Source organism: Canis lupus, chromosome 6 (assembly GCF_048164855.1).
Source record: "Canis lupus baileyi chromosome 6, mCanLup2.hap1, whole genome shotgun sequence".
NCBI lineage: Eukaryota > Metazoa > Chordata > Mammalia > Carnivora > Canidae > Canis > Canis lupus.
In genome coordinates, this window is record NC_132843.1 from 17,128,494 (window position 1) to 17,148,113 (window position 19,620).

General features: G+C 41.2%; 1 protein-coding gene across 2 annotated transcripts in view; it reads left to right on the top strand.

Moving 5' to 3' along the window:
- TTC39C (tetratricopeptide repeat domain 39C) overlaps positions 1-19,620 on the top strand; it is a 111,752-nt gene that overhangs the window by 82,065 nt on the left and 10,067 nt on the right. The window contains exons 1-5 of one of the 2 annotated variants that reach the window (XM_072829083.1): positions 10,368-10,463; positions 10,619-10,712; positions 13,970-14,077; positions 17,312-17,421; positions 18,448-18,571. In XM_072829083.1, the coding sequence (XP_072685184.1) occupies positions 10,383-10,463; positions 10,619-10,712; positions 13,970-14,077; positions 17,312-17,421; positions 18,448-18,571 (517 nt within the window). In that variant the 5' untranslated portion in view covers positions 10,368-10,382. Of the gene's footprint in view, positions 1-10,367; positions 10,464-10,618; positions 10,713-13,969; positions 14,078-17,311; positions 17,422-18,447; positions 18,572-19,620 lie in introns of those variants that run through there. The other variant, XM_072829082.1, reaches the window with a different exon arrangement.

The window sequence follows — 19,620 nt, forward strand, 5'->3', positions numbered from 1 at the left end:
TATTGAACTCTCCTGTTTGTCTTTATAATTTTGGACTCAATGCACAGGCACATGGAATTCTTGAATCTGCCTGGCTTTGTTTGGTGTGATGGTCTTCGTTTCTCCACGGTGTCTGATAGAGGGCTTGTTAGCTTTGGGAATCTGTTGTCCTGTTGCTTTTGAGATGTAGTACTGTAGAAAGAGCACTGAACTAAGTCTGAAGATCTGGTTTGGCTCTGCCATAAACAATAAAGACATAGTTTCAGGACGCCTGGGTGGCTCAGCGGTTGAGCATCTGCCTTTGGCTCAGGCCATGATCCCGGGGACCTGGGATCAAGTCCCACATCTGGCTCCCCTCAGGGAGCCTGCTTCCCCCTCTGCCTGTGTCTCTGCCTCTCTCTCTCTGTCTCTTGTGAATAAATATATAAAATCTTTAAAAAAAGAAAAAATGATGTTATCTCCTTCCAAATGGCTGCTCATAGGCCAGACAACATGAAGGAGCTATAAGGTCTCAGTCAAGGGAGTCAGCATTCTCTGTCACTGTTTCTTCCCTTGGAAAATTCGTTTTTCCAAAGCATCTCCCCTGGAGTCCTGATTTGAGGGACTAGTTTGGACACGTTCCATGAAAAGAGGTGCCAAAAAAAAAAAAAAAAAAAAAAAAAGAGGTGCCATGTCAGGCAAATCCAGATATGCCAAGACTGCTCAGAGATTTTAGTTTTGCACTGTGAGGGAGCTAGGGTATGCAGGTATGTTGTCCACGTTTATCCAGTTTGTTTGACCTAGAAAATTCATTTTTATACAGTAGCCTATGAGACCTGAAAGGTTTAGTGGAATCCACTTTGAGAAACACTAGACTACATAATTTTAAGGTTCCCCCCAGCTTTCAAATTTTATAATTCTGTGGATATACTAAAAGCTGCTTAGTTATATATTTTATTTTACTTTTTAAAAAGATTTTATTTATAATATATAGAGAGAATGAGCGGTGTGGGGGAGGAGCAGAGAGAGAAGCAGACTTCCATCTGAGCAGGAAGCCCAACATGGGGCTTGATTCTCAGACCTGATCAAGATCATGACCTGAGCTGAAAGCAGATGCTTAACCAACTGAGCCACCCAGGTGCACCTTAATTGTATAAATTAAAAGGATGGGTTTTCTGATGTGAAATGTATCTCAACAGAACTGTCATAAAAATGTTTTTATGGTTCTTTAATCTTCAAAATGAAGTACCTGGGATTGCTTCAGCTTTTTACAACTTGTCTTTAATTCCTCTTTGTGGGGGGAAAATTTATAGGAAGCTTGCCCATTTGCCATCCTTTATAGAGAATGCGATTCAGTTATAGGAAAACTTCTCAGTTGCTTTCCTGCCTACGGCTTCTGTTCCTCTCATGCCAATCTCTGTGGATAGTGGATCTTCTCCATTGATTTTCTTGGTGTATCTGTTTATCTTGAATTGACTTTTGAGTAGTGTGACTTTCTGTAGATTAGTGTATTTCCATGGTCTTCATTTTTCTGAGGTATTATTGCATTATCTTCTACACTGTTAATTTTAGTTCTTTTTTTTTAAAGATTTTATTTATTTATTCATGAGAGACACCGAGAAAGAGGCAGAGACACAGGCAGAGGGAGAAGCAGGCTCCATGCAGGGAGCCCAATGCGGGACTCGATCCTGGATCTCCAGGATCACACTTTGGGGCTGAAGGTGGCACTAAACCCCTGAGCCACCCAGGCATCCCTAATTTTAGTTATTTGCTACCATTGTTAATATACACACATTTCTTTTAAATTTACTGCTATTTTTCACGTAAGTTCCCTGTCATTTTAAAAAGCAGCATGGTATAGTATAGCTGAAAAAGCATCAGACTCAGCTCAAAATGGACTCTTCCACTTCCTGACTGGCCAAGCTTTCTGAGCCTGTGTCCTTGTGTGTGAAAAGAGGACAGTGCCTCCCATGCCAGCCTTAGATAGCATAATGTGGATATGGCACAGTGCTAGCACATGGTGCTTGGTCAGGGCTTTTCCTGTTTAGACAGAATTTTGTCTGGGTTGTAAATCCAGTATAAAGCACTTTCCATCACAGATTTTGTTGACATCATGTGTGTAACTGTTGAGGGACCAAGGAAATGTTGTAACTAGTGCATTATTCAGTTTTACATTCATTAGAGCTGGATTTGGTTACATAACTCCTTTTCCAAGAGAATTGCTATCCATGTGGAGGTGCTGAAAATATAACTACCATATTCCATTTTTTTGTGCATAATCAGAGATTTGTTGCCTGTGATGTAAAAGGCCTTCTGGAGGATGCCAAGAGGAGTAGAAAAAGCCCCTGCCCCTAAAGAAACTTACAATCTAATTATGAATAGCATTGTTGAATGCATGAAGGGTGATCACTCAAGGCAATAAAAGTGCCAGATGAACTGGCGGTGGTCATCATGGGTGGAGAGGACTGGGGACAGGGGGGATGGAGGAAATAGAAGCTGAGTGAGGCAAGAGCCACTTCCTCACCTCCTTCGACTTTGTTCATTCACCTTCTCAAGGAGACCTTGTGTGACTGTGTATTGGATGTGTTGGCCTCACTCCTGCCACTGGTCCCCCTGACTCTTCACCACCCCTCCTCATTTCTGCCCAGAGACTCCTATTCACTGGACACATGGAGTAAAGTGCTTTACTTGTTGGCTCATTGTCTATCTCTCCTCATTTGAATGAGAATGCAGGCTCCTCAAGGCAGGGACTTTGGGTCACTGCATATCTCAAATGCCTTGACCAGTGCCTGGCTTCCAGACAGCAGGGTTTCAGAGTGAGTGTGACAGTGTGAGCGTGAATGTCTGTGTGTGTGTACACACACAAACCTTGAGTGAATACTCTGGCCTCTTGCCCTTTGCCTCCCTTGGTTGTGCTGTGATGATAGTTCTATTTTGTTAGCCGCTGGATTTTTGTCAGAATGAGAGCAGCCATATTTATGGCATTTTGAAAAGTTCCCCTCATTATGCATAATTCATAGATTCTGTGTGTGTAGTGGTATTAAAAGCTCCACCCTCCCCCATCAAGAACTGTGTAAACAGAACTCTAGGACCAAAACAACAAACAAAAGACTGATAGAATTGATAGTACATGGATCAAAATATTGGTGGAACTGACATAAAAATGAACTTCTATATTACAAAATATCATAAAGTTAAAAACATAAGGAATAAAGCTAGGATTAGCATCCTTTTTTTAAATTTTTTTATTTTTTTTTAGGATTAACATCCTTAACATAGAACTCTAACAAACCTAGAACATCACAAAAGGATAAACATACAAAAAGAAAAAGAGCCAAAACACCTTAACAGACAAGCCATAAGGCAAGATACACAAATAGTAACATATGACCCTGATGATAGAATCAAAGAGATGGAAATTAAGGGTAAAAATAATTGGCAAATACTAAAAACATTCTCTGTTGGGAAAAGTTTTAGGTAAATAGGCCTCTTTTAAACTATTGGTACATATGTATATTGATAAAACCTTTGGGACAAGTAGTCTAGTATTTATACAAATTACATAGTTTGTATAGAGAGTAACTTAGATGTACTATATATGCACATAAATCAAACCTGCCCACATTCATAACCTGTGAGAAAAATGCAGGAGTAGATTCTGAGTGGGAGGGAGGAGGAGATACTATGATCTGCTGAGCTTAGGTCAGGTGTTCATATTCTTGCTGAGATCAGAAAGGTTTTTCCAGAGAAGCAGGACCTGTCCCGTTCCTATCACATAGGAGAATGGCTCCCCAAAGAAAGGCCACCAGTTATATTGGATTTGGGCTTGCCTCAAAGACCTCATTTTAATGTAATTACCTCCTTAGAGATCTTATCTCTAAATATACTATGAGATACTAGGGATTAGGACCTCAACATATGAATTTCGGGGGACATAATTCAGCCCATATTTATGCCAACTGGTGTCTCCTCACAGGCACTTGGGGTATTCCTTTGTTTTCACATAGATGCCCCTGATACCCTACCGGGTGCAGGGCTAGCAAGTTCCCCCAGAGGTCTCAAAACGAAAGAGGCATGTGCCAATTTAAAATGGGCTTGAATCACATGGTTCGATCAGTGTAAAACACAGCAAGAAGCAGGGCAAAGAGGATAGCGTAGGTTAACGCTCTTAGGATGGTGTGCAGGGGCAGGCGGAAAGGCCACGCTGAGTCCTGGGGTACAGTGTGTAATGTCTTGCTTGACTCTGCACATCACTGGCCACAGATAAAACGACCCTCAGGGGTTTTATTAGTGTTTCTTGGGTAGAGGACACATGGTGCCAGAATGCGTGTTACCAGTAGATGGTCAGATTAAGGCCACCTAACTACTAGCGTTTCATGTGTACCTAGTATTCTGAATATTGAGTGCTTTTTGTATATTTAGTCTCATGTATATTTAGTACCTGGGTGCCTCGTGAATATTAGAGACCTCGTGGCACTTTTGTTCTCTGACACATGCACACAGGCTCTACTTGCAGAGTAAGTATTGTATTCTTGACACATCTCAGGAACTCTGTTTCTAACAAACTCTGCATACTGGTTACTTGAAACCTCTTCAAAGGATGTGCTTATAACTTACAAACTTCTGTGTCTAACAGAGCTGGAAATTTTCAAGTGATTATTAGAGTGGTCTGTATGGGCATCACCCTCTCCTAGCAGTTGAGTCCACAGAACACTGTCATGTTCTTTGATTTGCTATCACAACAATGATCCTCTTTGGTGTTTAACAGCAGAATTGAGTGATACCAACATTATTTGAATGCCAGTGGAATGGCTCTGAGCTGAGACCTTTTTGTTTGTGAGCTTGGGCTGTCATTTGATGTTAAATGCCATTTGGAGGGAGCACAAAAGGAAACTGTTAGCTTGGGAAGTGGAATCTTGCCTTCAGATTGAGAGAAGTCTGGAACTTGATGTCCTTCTGGCACTAGAGTCTGGGTCAGGCCCCCAAAAGGACTTGGCCTTGTTTCCATTTCCACTTTTTTTTTTTTTTTTTGCAATTCTAGAAAGGAAACCTTTGGCTTGGTAGCTGAATTCAGTGTATCTTCTCAGCTTGGTGTTGCTAGTGGGAATCTTCCAGTAGAACAGAATGTAACATTAGTAACCCCAATCTTACTGTGCTGACTCTGAAAATTATTCAGACTTTTTGTATTTTCATATTTGTACTTTGAAATCTTTACTTTCTAAAGGACTTGGAAGATATATTGTAGTGGAAATATCTTACATTTTTAAAATTGGAAAATGTGATTTGTGGTCACTTACAGATTTCCTTTCTCTTTGACCCCTGTCTCTTCAGGTATGTGTGTGTTTGGGTTAGGCAGGAATACACACTTCTATATTTGTGGTAGAACCTTAACTCAAACAGCTTTTAATTATGTCTCCAGGAGAGAATCTAGAATTTCTTCCAGTGGTCTAAAAACAATAGTGAGAAGCTCAATTGCTATTTATTGCAAATCTTTCTAAATGTTGGAAAACAATATTGTGATTTATTTCCCAGCAATACTAACAAGCGAGATAGACCTATTTTTAAAGACAATGTACCTACCCTAAGAGCATTTTATGTGCATTAATTCATTTATTTCAATATCTCCTGAGATTTATAAATAAATTTATTTCCCAAGGTTCAAAATTTTGTTGGTTATGAAGTTGGCACTGAAATCTGGTACTGTTGACTAAAGTTTAATATTCTTTGTCATGTTGTATATCCATTAAAAGAAATTTAATTACAGTATTTTAAACATTTTAAGGATTTTATTTGAGAGAGAGCACGAGTGGGGAAAGGAGCATGGGGCTGGGGGGAAGGGACAAACAGATTCAGTGCTGAGAACAGAGCCTGATGCAGGGCTTGATGTCATCCCCCTTAGATTATGACCTGAGCTGAAACCAAGAGTTGGATGCTTAACTCACTGAGCTACCCAGGCACTCTGGTATTTTAAACATTTTAAATGAATTATTCAATTGAAAGGTATGGCTTTATAGTGAACCAATTATTTACATAGTTCCAGAGCATAGAAAATTTTAAATTATTCCTTCAAGTGTGCAAGTTCTGGCATTATCCTGATATCAACTCCTGGAGGAGAGCACTGAACAAAAAATATAGGTCAACGTCATTCTGAGTATACAAAATCTAAATAAATACTAACAAGTCACATCCAACAATATATTTTTTAAGTGCCATATGATGATGACCTTAGTAGGGCTTATTTCAAAGAGGTGAGCATGGTTCGGCATGAGGAAATGTCTTTCTGTTATAAACTGCATTAAGGAGGTAATTGATAAAACCATCACTAGGTATCCAAATGGCATTTATTGAAATCCACTTTGAAAACCAAACTATTAGCAAATTAGAAATAGAAAGGGAATTTCATTTGGTAAAGATGGCATCTACTAAAAACGTGCTGCAAACTATACTTAATGGTGGAGCATTAGAACATCTTCGTGAAAGACAGGCATAAAGCAAGGGTGCATGTGGTTTGCTAATAGTATCTTAACTAATAGTTCTCACCAATTAAAGAAGTCTCTTGTAGAGGAAAAGACAACACTATCCATTATTTGCAAATGATTTGAATATTGTGCCCCAGAAATCCAAGAGGAAACGTTTTTAAAAATCATATGAGAATTCATGAGTAGAATGTGACATATGCAAAAATCAACTTCCAGAGTTTTCCTACACACTAGCAACATTCAGTCAAGGTAAAATGGAGGAACAAGTCTTGAGGATAGTTGCCGCAACTAAAGCACAGAGGAATACAGCTATCAAGAAAGGTGTCCTGAATGACTGAAAAAACACACTGTATCTCTGTAGTAATGAAGCAGTAGCTATACACTGTGCTGATTTTATTTTATTTTTTATTTTTTATTTTTTTACTGTGCTGATTTTAATTTGGTAACAAATATGCTCCACTTAATTTGGCCAAGAATTGTGCTTGTGTTTCCCACGGCTTCCTCTGGAAGCAGATAATGCTTGCCGACATTATTTCCTCATTTTACCAGTGAGGAACCTGAGACCTCAGGTAGTTTCTGTGATACAGAGTGTCTGTGCAATAATTCTCCAGGCAAAGGCTTTGATGATACTTGACCTCCAATTTTTGGATCCCTGGCTGTTTCATACTAGCCTGTTTCCTGTATTCTCTTCAGCTCAGCATATATGTAGTTCCTCCAAAACTTAAACTGTGAATCAGGTATCAAATTGAGGACAATTCTTCCTTCTCTGTTATGTTGTGGATATTATAATTTATAGCAAAAAAATTCCTACTAGATCATTTTTATTTTAAATTACCTTGATGAAGGGGCACCTGGGTGGCTCACTGGTTTAAGCGTCCGACTCTTGATTTCAGCTCAGGTCATGATCTCAGGGTTGTGAGATCCAGCCCTGAGTTGCACTAGTGCTGGGCATAGAGCCTGCTTGATTCTCTCTCCCTCTCCCTCTGTCCCTCCCCACCTCACTCCTGCTCACCCTCTTCATGCACATGCATTCTCCAAAAAAATAATAATTAAATAAAATTAAATAAAAAATTATTTTGGTGAAAACGAAGGGGAAATCTATTTTCACTGTTTTAATGGCTAGTCATTGGAATTCTTTAATGAGTAATCAGGCTAGAACTGGAATTAACTTTGTAGTTATGCTTATTACTCTTGGGATAATATTGTTAGGCTCCATAATGATCTCCATCCCTTCTAGTTCCATCAGATGGCTTATAACAAACAGAAGGGGGGCAGTGGTACTTTCTTCACAGTTTTAATTTTGAAAGTAATCCCCTGTACTCACTTCCTAAGGCCATGAAATAAATCATCGTAGACTTAGTGGCTTAAAACAGCAGACATGATTAATCTCATACAGCTCTGGAGGTCACAATTCCAGAATCTATTTCACTGGCTGAAATCAAAGTGATTGGGGGTGGAGGCTCTGGAGGCTGGGAGGACAGTCCATTTCCTGCCTTTTGTGGGCTCTAGTGGCTCTTGGGCTTGAGGCTGCATCTCCAGTCTGTGACTCTGTGATCACACTGCCTCCTCTGTGTGTGTCAGCTCTCTCTCTGCCTGCCTCTTATCAGGACACTTGTGATTGCATTGAGGGCCCACCCAGATAATCCAGGATACTCTCCCCATCTCAAAGCCCTTAGTGTAATCATACCTTTATATGCTCTTCCGGAAGAAAGCATATTCTAGAGGCAATCAAAGCAGAGTGAATACTACCCTATTGCTAGCTTGTTGACCTTGACCAAACCACTTCACTTCTTTGAATTTTGGTTTCTCCATTTGAAAATGAAACTAATACATGCCAGCCTCAGATTCTTTTTGAAAGGGCTAAGAGAAACAATGTTGATTGAATTGCTTGCTTTTTTTTTTTTTCTTTCCTAAACTTCCTTTTAAAATTCTGTTCTGATTTGTCTTTGTAGCTCAAGCCAATACTACCTCAGGCACTTAGTAGGTGCCCACTAATTAACATTCACAAGTAGTTTTTGGTCATTTGCAGGGCAGTGTGGCATTGCATTGTCATGCAGTGTACCCGCCACTGGACACAGCTTGCGGACGATGGCTCATCCAGAAATATTCTGTGTGTGATCATTGAGCGTCAGGAAATTAGACCTTAGAGATGCATGCAAAGAAGAACCCCTAACACTATGGTTTCATGCAAATACGCTAAGATGAGTGCATGTATGCCTCAGGGAAAGAACTGCTGATCTAGAAAGACAGTGCCACCTAACTTACTCTGCAACATGCTTGTGGGCACGTGTGCACACACATACATAGCATACAAGATTGATTTTTGCATTAAAAAAATTGTTTTCACCTCTTTGGGACCTTGGTGGCGGTGTACTTATAGCCCAGTGTGAATGTCTGACAGGGTTGGGGCCTGTTCTCACATTCCCTCTACCTAGATGTTAACCTCCTTGAGAACAGGAATCACTGATGTGGAGATGTGTGTCCTTAGCCTTTGTGGATGGTGATAAGGGATTCAACACTACAGTCCGAACCATTCTGGCAAAATGAAACATTACGATGGAGCATGAACAGAGTTATTGATCCACCCAGGGCCTTGGTTAATGAGTTGTTTGGCTTATGGTGCTTTGGAATCACAGGCTGTCCTAAGGCTCTCCCTGACTCATCAGTGTGGCGTGTGGCATCCAAGAGGCCTCACACAGTGACCATGCATCACTGAAGGAGCCAAGGAATGTGGTAGCCTTTCTTCTATGGTGCTTTCACCCCTGCCTGGCCATGTGGGTGAGAAGAGGCAGAAAGGGCACTGGCAAGGGGATGGCCAGGGAGCAACAGAGAGGGCACATAGGGAAGCCCAGGGAGGGCTGGGTGGAGCAGAGGGAGCTGAGTGCCAGCTGTGGGGGCAGGGCACAGCCCTGGACATGAATCATGGAGAGCAGGGTATATCTCATTTTTAGGGCATTTAGGATTTATATTTATTAACACCTATCATTGCTGTATTTAGGATTGAATTTGATGCTTTTTAGGTGCTCTGGCATGAAGTTGGCAGACTTTGAAAGGGGTCTTTGGTGGAAAGAAATATTAAATGTATTTAGTCAGAAGTAAGAACAGTCATTGGAGAGTCTGTTGGGATCTGGACAGTGCCAGATGAATGCAAAAGTCAGACGTGAGGGTTAGTAGAGGAGATGTGATGACCAGGAGCAACCAGATAAAGCATTTTGGATACGGAATCCTACGGGTGACTGTAGGACAGAGAGAGAGTGGGTCACAGAGCAGAGAGCATGCTGAGGGCAGCCTAAAAGAGGCTTCACACAGTCACTCAGGACTGACCAGGGTCTTCCTGGCCTGGGGTAGGTCCAGACACCTCATTTCATTGTACTTCACTTTATTGCACTTTATAGACATTGGATTTTTTTTTACAAATTGAAGGTTTGTGGCAACCCTGTATTAAAAGTCTGTTGGCAGCTTTTTTCCAACAGCATTTGCTCACTTCATGTCTCTGAGTCCCATTTTGGTAATCCTTAGAGTATTTCAAACTTTTTCATTATTGTTATATTAGTGGTGATCTGTGATTACAACTTGCTGAAAGCTCAGATGGTTAGCATTCTTGAACAATAAAGTTTTTTTTTTAAATTAAGGTATGTACACTGTTTTTTAGACACAATGCTATTGCACACTTAATAGACTATAGGATAGTATAAGCATAACTTTTGTATGCACTGGAAAACCAGAAAATTCCTCTGACTTGCTTTATTGCAATATTCACTTATTGTTGTGTGGAACTGAAGCTGTGGTTCTCTCCGAGGTACGCCTGTTGTATACACCAGAGGGTGAATTATAGTCCCTGTCCGTGTAGAACCTATTTGGTAAGAAGGGGCTGGATTTGCAATTACGGTTACAGTTGAGCAAAGTCCTGTGGCACAAGTCTGAAGAGTGTGCTCTAGGAGGTGAATGGGAACTAAGCCCTCACTGGAGGAATTTCCTACTAGAGCAAAAGAAGTGCTCTGTGCTGCGGTTCATCTCACAACTGAGGTGAATTGGAATGTTCCAGAAATTTTGATATCATACTCTTCTGTGCTTTTAATCTGTTTAAATAACTGTTAAGGAAGAAGAGGCTTTGGAATTAGGATGATGGTAATGTTAATGACAGATTTTAGCCAGTAACTCTATTTTCATTTTTTCTTTAGTGTCAAATCAACAGTGCCTTGACTTCTTTCCATACGGCTTTGGAACTTGCGGTAGATCAGAGAGAAATCCAACACGTCTGTCTGTATGAAATTGGTAAATATGAAATGTCTGTCTAGCTTCTTGTAATGAAATGGCATTAATGCATTCAACTGATGTCCAGCTGGATGTCCAGCTTCCTGTTGTGAGTCTTAATGCATTCTTGTGCACGTCTGTATTATTAATGCTATTCACTTTGGATTTTTGTAAAATGCTTGCTGCCTTTTGTGATAATAAGACTGTTAGGACAAGCAATGATGCTTATCTCAGTGTTTGTCACTACTGCTTTAGAATTTATTCATTCCTTACAACATTTTGATTTTAAGATGATAGGTCATGTTAAAGGAGTTGACTAAAACTCATTTTTTTAAAAGATTTTTATTTATTCATAGAGACACACAGAGAGAGGCAGAGACATAGGCAGAGGCTCCCTGTGAGGAGCCTGATGTGGGACTCGATCCCTGGACCAGGATCATGCCCTGAGCCAAAGCAGATGCTCAACCACTGAGCCACCCAGGCATCCCAGATAAAACTCATTTGTAACTACTTTATCTGACTGCACATTAGAATCCAAAACTATGCTTTCCTTCCCTTCCTTCCCATTCCAGTGTTTACCTGGGAAGAGAAATATGGCCTGGGAGAGAGTTGGGCATGTGGGCTCAGTCCCAGCCCTTCCACTGACTAGCTCAGAGGCCTGGGAAAAGTTACGTAAGCCTCGTGGTTGCCATGAGTGTTGAGAAGTGCCTGTCCTAGCTGTGGTGAGGTTCAGATGAAGTAGGAATGAGCACCAGGTGGGATGCCCAGCACACAGAAGGCCCTCCACATGTGTCAGCTCCTTCCTTATGCTTCTCCCCTCCTGCAGATAAGTTTATAAGCAGCCATGGAAATACATATTTGCTTACAGCTTTCTCCTTCTTGTCCCAAAGTTGTTACTATGAATTTTTTGCTGACTGTACTAAAATTCTCCTGTCCTGTTATTTTAGCAATTCCGTAATCTTTTTATATAGCAGTTGCTCTATCATGCTGAGGAGAATCAACACACAGTTGGGTTTGAAACAGTAATGAAAAAAAAATGGAAAAAAAAAAACAGTAATGATACAATATAATAAGGGGTTCATGCTGTTAGGGTTTCAGCCCAGTATGACAAGGTTACGTCATACAGAACCTAGAAAGGGAATAGAAGAACCAGAGAATGGAAAAATGATGAGGTAGGGATGCAATCAGTGGGAAAATTGGAACTCCAAGGTCCTCTGCAGAGAAGGGAAGAAGAAATGGGGAATGCTTAGGAGGCATTTGCCACCTGTCAGGTCAAGACCCTGTGATGCTTGCCATTTGTTTATCTGCTGTGGTCATAATCTTGTGTCAGGGTTTTATTTATTTATTCATGAGAGACACAGAGAGAGGCAGAGACATAGGCAGAGAGAGAAGCAGGCTCCTTGTAGAGAGCCTGATGTGGGACTCGATCCTCAGACCAGGATTATGCCCTGAGCTGAAGGCAGATGCTCAACCACTGAGCCACTCAGGCGTCCCTCTTCTTGAATACTTTTAGATTTTTTTTTTTTTAAAGTACAAGCTTAAAGATTGGGAACTTCCCGGTAAAATAATACTGTGTTTTAAGCACCTGTTATGGTTTAGAGAGAAGAGCTGAAGTAGAATCCGGAAAATAGATTTTTATGTCATCAACCCTGGTGGAGCTCTGGGTAACAGCTATAATGTAGGATGGAATATATTTCAAAGAACTCAAATTAACACCTAGATTTGGTGGCCTTTTTTGTTCTTAAGACGTTGTTGCCTTTTTTTTCCTCACACTTTTATTGAGTATAATTGACATACAATATATTAGTTTTAAGTTGTGTGACATGACCATTTGATACCTGCCTGTATTGCAAAGTGATGATGATGGCCTCTTTTGCACCATTTTAAGGTCTGTGGCAGGATGGAGGGTTACACCTGAAGGAGGCTTGGAAATGATCAAAACCTAAACCTTATAAGGCTTAGGAAGGTCAATGCAAGAAAGAGCAGTCATAACTCAGGCTTCTTCTGCACTTTCTGTGTCCCCTCCACCTCTACTTCACATTTAACTCTTCATAAGATGGACACAATTAGCCCCAATCTTTACTATAAACTATGTCAACTTCATATCCTATCTCATAGAATTTGACATTGGATTTTCTAGTAGTGTGGATCCCTCTCATCCCTCTACTTCAAAGGCAGATCCAAGGTGATAAAAATACTTCACGATACACCAGATACCAGAATCTATTATGGAGTGATACTGTGGACAGGAGAGAGCAGTGGCCTTCACTCCTGGGCTTTTTCCTCTCAGTAGCTCTATGGCCTTGAGCAAGTCACCAATCTCTACAGGTCTTAGATTTTCTCCTTGGTAAAATTATGCCATCACCACCCTAGGAAGCCCCTAGTAGAATTAGAATCATATCATGTGCCTGGCATAGGGCTTGACACATGGAAGGGCTTAGGCAATGGAAGGTAAATTTCTAAAAACTAAGATAGAATTCCTCACATTCTCGTGGCTGCCACTCTTTACCGGAAGGCCTGTCTCATGGTGTTTTGATCCAGGAAAGATGTTTCTGAGCTCTGCTGTCAACCTGCAGAGGAAAGGCAGGCAAGTACTTAGTTTCTTACTGGCTTGTCTCCACTTCTCACAGGGTTTGAGAATTAATAGTAATCATTAAGGAGCTCCGTGAGTGCTTGAAGACTTTTTGAGGTAGTCACTATATGCAGTCTAATGATATTTTGCTTCTTTTTCTGTGTCTGTGCCTGCTCTTGGAGAAGTTCTGCTGCACTTAGATTAATCTTACAACCCAAATTGGAGTGTAGGAGACAGATTATTTTCATAGGAATCTTTATGTTTCGCAATACTGCTGGGGTTTTTTTGTTTTGTTTTGTTTTGTTTTGTTTTGTTTTTGTTTTTTGTTAAGATTTGAGAGGAGGAGGGGCAGAGGAAGAGGGAGACTGAGTCTTAAGCAAAGCCTAATGCAGGGCTGAATCTCATAACCCTGAGATCATTCATGACCTGAGCTGAAACAAGAGTCAGTCACTCAACCAACTGCCCCCCCGGGGTGTCCCCCACTCTACTGCTTCTGTACTGCTTAATGAGTTGTGAAATCAGAAGTGCCTTGTCATACTCAGAATATCACCCTGAAAATACTTACGAGACAGAAGACCATCTTTAGGTTTTCAGGTAGTGTACGCGCAGTACTCAGACAAAGAATCAGCAGTATCAGATTCCCAGCTTAAAGATGGGGTGTAAATCGCTACCTTAGGGTCCCATACTAAAAATCTCTCTTTCATAGGTTGGTGCAGCATGATAGAGCTGAATTTCAAGGATGCGTTTGATTCCTTTGAGAGGCTAAAAAACGAGTCCAGGTGGTCCCAGTGCTATTATGCCTATTTAACTGCGGGTGAGTAGCCCATTTGTACCCTGAGTTCTGTCTGCCACACACGTTGGCCAATGGGAGGACGATGGGAGGATGATGGCAGGAGGATGTGGTGTTCTCCTTGCTCACTTCCCCCCAGGATGTTAATGTTTTGTACAACTGAGTAATACAGCGTTTCCGGACCCAGCCGAACACTGCAGTCCTGCACACCAGCTCCCCATCTGGGCTGTTGGTCACATGCTCTGTCCTGAAAATGCTTTATTATAATTGTGAAGCTTTCTGTGCATTTTGCCCTAAGCAGCCTCAGCTTACCCTATTCCTTTGCTTTCTACATGGTTTTTAGTCTTTGAGAATTTAAACAATTTTTAGGGAATTTAACATGTCTCTGAAATTGTGTTAATATTTCTGTTTGGATTGTTAGTGCCCTGGTAACAAAGCTGCCTAGATTTTGAGTAGTCCGCTCCAAACTTGTTTTACCTATTAACCTTGTTAGATTTACAGTGTGGTTTTGCAGAGCATGAGGTATTTGAACATCATTTGGCAGGAACACCTGTAATTGCCAATATGAATGAGCGGTTGGCTTTTTGTCCTCTCATCAGAAGATGAAGATGTGCTGCCACCTGGTGGACGAAAGGGTTGTCTGTGCCCCGAGGTACCTTACTTGCCATCATTATGTACCCAGTGGCTGGCTGTACGTTTTCTGCCTCTAATGGTGACCTCTCCTTGTCCAGCCATATAAGTGATTCTTTTACTTAAAGTTCAAGACTAATCCAAACATAATTTAAAGTTTTAAGTATCTCCTTATTTCTCTATTTGGATTTAGTGAAATATTTCCTGTCATTCCAATCCCTTAAGTGATCTATTTAAAAATGAGAGAATTAACAGTTGCATGTCCTGGATGTTCAAAAACTGCCGTCCATTAGGAATCAGTTTGAAATCCCTTTATACCCACACTCTTTACTGTAATCCCCACAGGGCACCCGTTTTTGTAAGGCTCTGTAGCTGATGTTTGAGTGGATTATTTTCAGGATGCTGGTTAGGCTGCTGTGTTTCACACCTTAAGAGTTGTATAGAACTCACATGCCTCTCAGATGACAGTGGCAGCTATTTACTGAGTGGCCTCCGTGTGCCCAGCACATTGAGGAGTGGGTGAACTGAAAAGCAGAGGTCTTCACGACAACCCAGCAATTGGTTGTTAATGTGTTATGGACTCACGCAGTCAGTTGTGGGCAGCTGTTTCTTTTTTAATCTTTGTTGAGCATAGAACACAAACAAATGTACAGTGCAGCTGTGTAGAGGAGCATTTATTCTCCAAATACTGGAAATCCCAGGATCATAACATGCTGTAGGAGCTGATAGAGCATGAAAGCTTAGTCTCTGCCTTTGCTAAGGGGGTTTTGTACAGATGGCAGGATGTGTCAAGAGCTCCACCAGAAAGAGTTCATGAGAAAGGGATGGCTCGCTTCTGTTGTGCTATCAGCCATTTTGCAAGAGCTGCCATTCGAGTTGGCCCTAAAGGTACATGTTGACAGACAGAGATGGGAGGGGCACTCGGAGATCAGAAACACTGTCACCAGGGGCTTAGTTTCTTGTGCTGTTCAGTTGTAGTAGAATGTATGTAACATAAAATCTACCACCTTAACTGTACTAAGCCTTCAGTTCAGTGGCATTACATCCATGCACATTGTTATACAACCATCATCACCATCCGTCTCTTTTTTTAAATTATGCGACTCTAGGGGGTCCAAGAGGCAGAGCCAGGGCCACCGGCCACTGCCTAAAGCTTGTCCGCGGCCCCCATAAAAAAATTATGCAACTCTGTAAGAACTTTATGAATCATCTGAGGATAACCTCAGGCTTAGATGCCACAGACATTACTCTTGTTCATGGGCTTACTGTGTGACCTTAGGCAAGTCTTTTGGCTTTCTTGAACCTTAACCTTACCCTAATCTATAGCCTGATGGGTTGGCCTACAAAACAATCACCACATTTCCTTTTGGTTTTGAAATGCTATAGCTGTGAGGGATGAGGTTATCTTGGACAGATTCAGACCACCACCTCTGTCTGGACCAGGGCTGCTTCCCTAACTGGGAACATGGTTGTGTTTCCCTTGAACATTCAGCTTAATCCCTCATCCTCCCAGTAGAAAATCATCTGCCTCTCCTGTCACCTTTACATCCACAGCCTTCTCAAAATCTTGGTGCTTCTGCCTCTTTGGCCTTGCCAACAGCTCTCCATCCTCTGAAAGGCGATGGCCCCATGCTCTGCTTGGCCAAGCCCCAAACCGTGAATAGAGGACCACCTAGTTTTAGGATCGCTCAAATAAAGGAGCAACTAGCAATAGACCTCCCATCTGGGGATTGAAAAACAATAGGTCCCAAAGACAACATCTAATTAAAAATTGATATAAACAGATTCAGTGCCATTGGAGTTGAGAAGAGAATGACAGAGAGCAGTTGGTAAAGTTTCACCTTCAAAGATGAAGCAAAGGAAATATGATTTAAGTCTTTGCCTGGGGATTGGGATAGGATGAAGATTGTGTGCAGACTATGAAAATCTTATCATCCTCCAGGGCTCAGCCTTACTCCTAGATCCTTAAGATTTTTCTGATCACTCTAAAGAGAAATGATCTCTTCTTTTCCTGAGCTTTTCCAAAAGCACTTTGGTTTTCCTACCCTTGAGGCTCTTATCATCATATACACTGTAGCTATGGGACTATGTGTATATCTTATTTCTCCAGCTGAAATGGACATTTCAGGTTTAAACATGTGTTTCTTCTTCACATTCTTGCTGGTGAGTTGTAGGTGGTAGGTGGCCAATGAACATGTGTAAGACTAATTTCATGACTTTCTTTCCAGGCACAGGGATATCCTCCACCCATCGTGAAACTTCATGATATTCTTGGTTCCTTGCTGTTCTTTCTTAGATTCCTTTTGAGTCCACTTTTCTGAGCATGTGGGCTCCTGCTAGACTCTACACTTTGATAATAGCTGGGACTTTTGTCACATCTAAGACTATTGCCCAACATGAGGACTAGGACCGTGGTTTTCCTATATGTCCCCACAAAGCTCCAGGAACCCAGTTTGCTGGGAAATAGTTGTTGAATTTGTGGCATAACAATCAACAGGATGGTGCAGGCCTTTGTGTAACAATCTTTAGAAACATGTGCTCCCATTTTTTCTTTGGTAACATTTTCCAAGTACCATCAACCATATTTTTCCCCTGATGCTTAAGGAGTACAACAGTGGTTTCTTACAGTTTGTCAGGGAGCCACTGGTGATGTGGACGGGGCCCAGATAGTCTTCAAAGAAGTTCAGAAACTCTTCAAAAGGAAAAATAATCAGATTGAACAATTCTCAGTGAAAAAGGTATGTTGGAGCCAATTTATCTGGTGTGTTATTTATGATGGGAATTTGTAACTGATGCCACCTCGGACAGGTTTTAGGAAATCCTCATCAAAGCTGGCAACTGACTTGCCATGCAGTATGCACTTTGCCACTATGGAGGAAATTTACTCCCATGGTCATAATTCTCCTTTGAGTGTAAAGTGCTTGTTTTGCTGCACACGATTAAAGCAGTTGTTACTTGTTTGACTGGGTGCACACATGATAGACCATGCAGAGCTAATGAGCCTATCCAGAGAGGAAAAGCATCTTTCTAAAGAGAGAGGATTTCAGAAGAATAGAAATTGTCAGAATCTAGGCAAGAGATAAATGGACTATTGGTTCTCAATCTAGTGAACACACCACATTTTGACTTAATCAGCAACAAAAGTATGTATCAGATTTACCAGTAGAAAGGCCCAGGACTGTAGGGACAAAGTCCCTGATTTATTCTACACTTTTAAAAATAAAAGTTAGCCGAATTACTGTGGATCACATGACAACTTGTCATATCCTGAATTTTCCATGATTTTAGTTTGTTTTTAACAAGTGAACAATTGATGACTTGGTATGAGTATAAACTAGATGGTAATGTGGAATGCCACTGAGACCACAGGGACTGAATAGAAAATTAAAAAGTCAGTAAAACCATAACTAAGAAGCATCTGGTATCACATCTTCCATAAGAACCCATTCCTTATTACTTGTCACCCAACTTTTATAAATTCTTTTGATTAAACTGAAATGAATCCAGTTTGATCCCAAGTTGTCTGAATGCACCCCAGATCTTGATTGTAGATGAAGTTGAATAATGAATGAAAGGCATATCTCCCAATACATGAAAAGTTAGAAAGCAAAATTTTTTTAGAGCTAAGTTCTTATTTCTAGCTTTGTTGAAGGGAGGTTGTTCATGTCAAACATGATTCATACATTTTTTACTGTCTCCCAAGGATATGTTTTTATTTGAATTTGTTTGCCCAAACTTAGCCTGCTTCTTCTACCCACTTGCAGGCAGAGAGGTTTCGGAAACAAGCTCCAACCAGAGCGCTCTGTGTGCTGGCCTCCATCGAAGTGCTGTACCTGTGGAAAGCCCTTCCCAACTGTTCCTTCCCCAACCTGCAGAGGATGAGTCAAGGTAAAAATAAAACTATACACGTCAGCTGGTTCCTTCGGTTGCTCATGAATGTTCGCTGATTCAGATCTGTTGTTCTTGGATGGACGGTGTAGTGATGAAGAACGTTACTTAGGTGATAGGCGTAGGCAGCACCAGAATGTATGGACATGTCCACATTGTTAGTGGTGTGTGGCGAGGCACGCGATGCCCTAAGCATCACTGACTGTATAGCCCTGGGGGTTGCTGAAAGCATACATTTTGTTTCTAACAAAAGCCCTTTGTTGCATATAGGTTTGATTCACATGTATTAAAATGCACAGATATTAAGTATATGGTTCACTGGGTTTTGGCAAATATATACATGCTGGCGTACACCAACCACCACAGTGAAGCTCCGGAACATTTCCAGCACCCTTGTAATTTCCCTTGTGCACCTTGTTGGTCAGTCCCCACCCCAAGGCAACCACTGTTCTGACTTCTCTCTCCCACAGATTACTTTTGCCTGTCCTTGAACTTCATATAAGTTCAGACCATGTGTAATTTTTTTTGCTTGGCTTCCTTTTTTTGGCATAGGATCTGTGGGAGTGATCTGTGTTATAGCCTATATCACTGTTCATTCTTTCCACTCGCTGAGTGGCACTCCAGCATCTGGCTATATCTGCACCACACTATTTATTCTTTCTCCTATTAATGGACATTTGATTTGTTTCTGGTTTTTTAGCTATCATGAGTAGAGCTGCTACAAACATAAGTATACAATATAAGTGTGCCTGACTTCTGTGTGGACATCCTGTCCTCATTTCACTGGAGTAAATACCTAGGAGTATAACTAGAAGCCTAGATTTTTTGATTCATGTATTAAAACAAAACAAAACAAAACAAAACAAAACATAACATAGGACCAGGGCACCTGGATGGCTCAGTTGGTTATGCATGTCTTCAGCTCAGGACATGATCTCAGAGTCCTGGGATGGAGCCCAGGAGCTCTGTGTCGGACTCCCTGCTTGGCAAGGAGTCTGCTTCTCCCTCTGACCCTCCCCCCAATCATGCTCACTTGCTCTCTCTCAAAT